The sequence below is a fragment of the Entamoeba nuttalli genome, assembly GCF_000257125.1.
Source record: "Entamoeba nuttalli P19 unplaced genomic scaffold asmbl_5574, whole genome shotgun sequence".
NCBI classification, from domain to species: domain Eukaryota; phylum Evosea; order Mastigamoebida; family Endamoebidae; genus Entamoeba; species Entamoeba nuttalli.
The window spans coordinates 1-3,191 of record NW_008577544.1 but is presented as its reverse complement, the minus strand read 5'-3'; the positions used below and the strand labels follow the sequence as shown (position 1 = coordinate 3,191).

The 3,191-nt window shown below is 25.2% G+C and overlaps 2 protein-coding genes across 2 annotated transcripts; one reads left to right on the top strand and one right to left on the bottom strand.

Annotated features, from left to right (window-relative positions):
* Positions 1 to 174: 174 nt before the first annotated feature.
* On the bottom strand, positions 175 to 1,218 carry ENU1_133470 (WD domain, G-beta repeat-containing protein; the record flags this gene model as incomplete). Its single annotated transcript, XM_008860126.1, has 1 exon — positions 175 to 1,218. The coding sequence occupies one exon, from the start codon at positions 1,216 to 1,218 to the stop codon at positions 175 to 177; it is 1,044 nt and encodes a 347-aa protein (XP_008858348.1).
* A 162-nt stretch (positions 1,219 to 1,380) lies between these two features.
* Positions 1,381 to 3,105, top strand: ENU1_133460 (Miro family protein; the record flags this gene model as incomplete). The annotated part of the gene is made up of 1 exon (XM_008860125.1): positions 1,381 to 3,105. The coding sequence occupies one exon, from the start codon at positions 1,381 to 1,383 to the stop codon at positions 3,103 to 3,105; it is 1,725 nt and encodes a 574-aa protein (XP_008858347.1).
* Positions 3,106 to 3,191: the final 86 nt, after the last annotated feature.

Here is a 3,191-nt window from a genome sequence, read left to right as displayed (position 1 = left end):
ATATTTTTTTTTTTCTTTTTTTGATTATTTAATTTGTTGTATTTTCTGTATATTTCCAAATATGAATATCATATTCTTCTGCAACTGATGCAATAAATCCATAACAATTTGGATTCCAACGAGCTTCAACAACTTGACTATTATGAGCGCAATGAGAAAACTAATATTAAATATTTAATAATTTAAACAAAAAATTAAAAAGAAAAAAAGAAAGAAATAACAAACAGATAATTCTGTAGGTTTTCCAATATTAGCAAGATTATAAACATTAACTGTTTTATCTGATGAAGAAGATAATAAAAGATTTGGTTGATGGGGAGAGAATTGAAGAGAATTTACAGAATTAGATTTATGAGAAGATTTATGTTGATGAATAACAAATAAAGGAGAAGACATATTTCTTTGGTCCCATAATTTCACTAAACCTTTTTCATGACCAGTTGCTAATAAATTAGGTGTTAAAGGAGAAAAACAACAAGTATTCATAACTGAACCACCATTATAATAAGATTTATTTAAAGATTTATCATCAATAAAAACAATTTGATTTGATTCAGTAACACAAATAACTTGAGAATTGAAATAATTCCAATCAATATCATTAACTGAAATGTCATTTTCAATTTTAATATTTTTAATTTGTTTTAATCCATTTAAATCCCAAAAATAACAATTTCCTTTATTAGAACAAGTAACTATTTTATTTGGTTCAAACATATTAATACTTATTCCATATCCATCTGATTCTTGATTTCCAATTATTGATATTGAATTATTTTCAATATCAATTAATTGAATAAATGCCTTTTCTGAATTTGTTAAAAGAAAACTTTGTTGAATAATTATAAATGAAGTTGATGGAATAAATCTAATTCTATTACAATCTCCTCCAAATTGAATTATTTTTTCTAATTTCATTTTTGAAAGAGATGAGTCAATATCATAATATCCTATCATTCCATTTGAATAATCTGTTTGTCTTATTAAACATTCTTCTTTTGGTATTATCACTTTTCCAACTCCAATTCCTGTCCCATTTGGTGTTCCAAAAACAAATTCTTGTTCAATACAATTATTATTTATTGTTTTTTGTCTTGTCCAATCAAATGACATTGTTGGATGTGGTGTATAAAAATCAATAAAAACATCATAATAATATGGTGCATTCATTTGCCATATTTTTTGTTGAAAATACTTTTTTTCCTCTTTTCTATTCATCTGTTTTTAATTCTTTTTTTTTTCTTTTCAATTTTTATTTTTTTATTTTTATTTTTTTTAAGTTTTATAAATAAAGAATTTAAATAATTAAAATAATAATGAAACAATTTTCAAATAAAATTAAATTTTAAGATCTAGAACTTAAAATATATACTAACAATTATGAGTTGTCCTACATTATGTGAAGACCCACAATATCCAGCATTATCAGCTAAATCATTATCAAAGAAATATATTGAAATATTAAAAAATACAGTAGTAGGAGGAGCAACTGCCTCAATAGAAGTATTAATAACGTCACATTCACCAGAAGTAACACAAAAATTTTTAAACAAATGGATTGGAATAAAGAGTTGTTTATTAACATCAACTCCAACTGTAGCTTCAATTCAATATGAAGGGAAATCGGAATTACAAATAAGAATATCATCATTAATAGGATATGAAAATGTACTTCCAATGAGAGAAATGCATTTTGCATCAAAAAAAGCATTTTTAGTAGTCATATCATCGAATGAAGTAGAGAGTATAAGTACATTAAATGAAGTTCAAGAAATATGTGGAAAAATATATGGACAAGAAAGTCAAGAAGCTAAAAACATTATTGCTATTTTAGGAGAAGATAACCACGGAGAATGTCAATCTATTAGAATGCATTGTAAAGAACGTGGAATTCATGTGGCTGGTGAAATTAATGAATTATGTAATATTCTTGTTGATGTTTATAAACAAAAAAATGTTCAAACTGATGCTAATGTTAATGATAATATGGAAATTCTTGTTCTTGGAGATTCTACTGTTGGTAAAACAACATTAGTTTCAAGAATTATGAATGAAGAATTATCATATTATATGCAAACGAGAAATTTTAGTACTCGTTCAAAAATTACTCAAGTAGGTAAAATGTTTAATTTAAAAATTATTGATTCACCTGGAAATATTAAAGAATTAGCTGGTTTTGATTCTGAAAGAGGAAATACACCAATTATAACTGCAACTGTTGAAAAAACACTTTCCTTATTAAAAACAAAAAACCTTCTTGATATTAGTGTTGTTTATATTGTTTTTGATATTTCTAATATTGACAGTTATAATTATGCTTTAGAATTATTAAAAAAATTTAGTGCTGTTTCTTCTAAAACTAAAATTGTTGTTTTTGGTAATAAACAAGATGTTGCTATTGAATTTGGTGTTGAATTTTCTACATCTGAAATTGAACAAAAAGCTGATATGTTTTATACTACTTCTTTTACTACTATCTCGGACGCTGAATTACAAAAAATTGTTTCAAAAACTATTAAATTCGCTCGTCCAACTGAATGTCTTCCTAAAGTACTTCCATTCCCTGGACATATTGAAACTAAAGGTATTGTTCAATTCGGAGAGAAAAAAACTCATAAATTGTTTTTAAAAATAAAAAATGGTGTTTTACATTATGCTGATTCAGAAAAAGAATTGGATAAGAAAGGAAAATGTTTATCTTTAAAAGGTATTAGCATTGATGAAGTTCCTGTAGAACAACCAAAAAAAGGAAAAGAAATTAAAGAAGCTATTTTAGATATCACTTTTGGTGATGATAAATATCAACTTAAAACTAAAACTGTCGATGAAAGAACAGAATGGAAAAATGCTTTACTTAATTCAAAAATTATGTGTGATATTCTTGATGGATCAAAAAGACAAATTTTAGAAGAATTAGTCGTTGTTACTGCTTCTTCTATGACAAGTCAAATGCAAAGACAAGCTGAGGAGGTTACTCATATGAAAGATAAAACTTATGATTTCAATAAGAATCCAAATACTACTGGAATGGTTTATACTCCTCACACTGATGAACCAATGGATAGTAAGGGTAAAAAAGATAAGAAAGATAAAAAGAAGAAATAAGTCATTCATTCTCTTTTTTTTTAGTATTTCGGTTTTTTATAATGATATTTATTTTGTCTCCTATTTCTATACCAAGATATTTATAA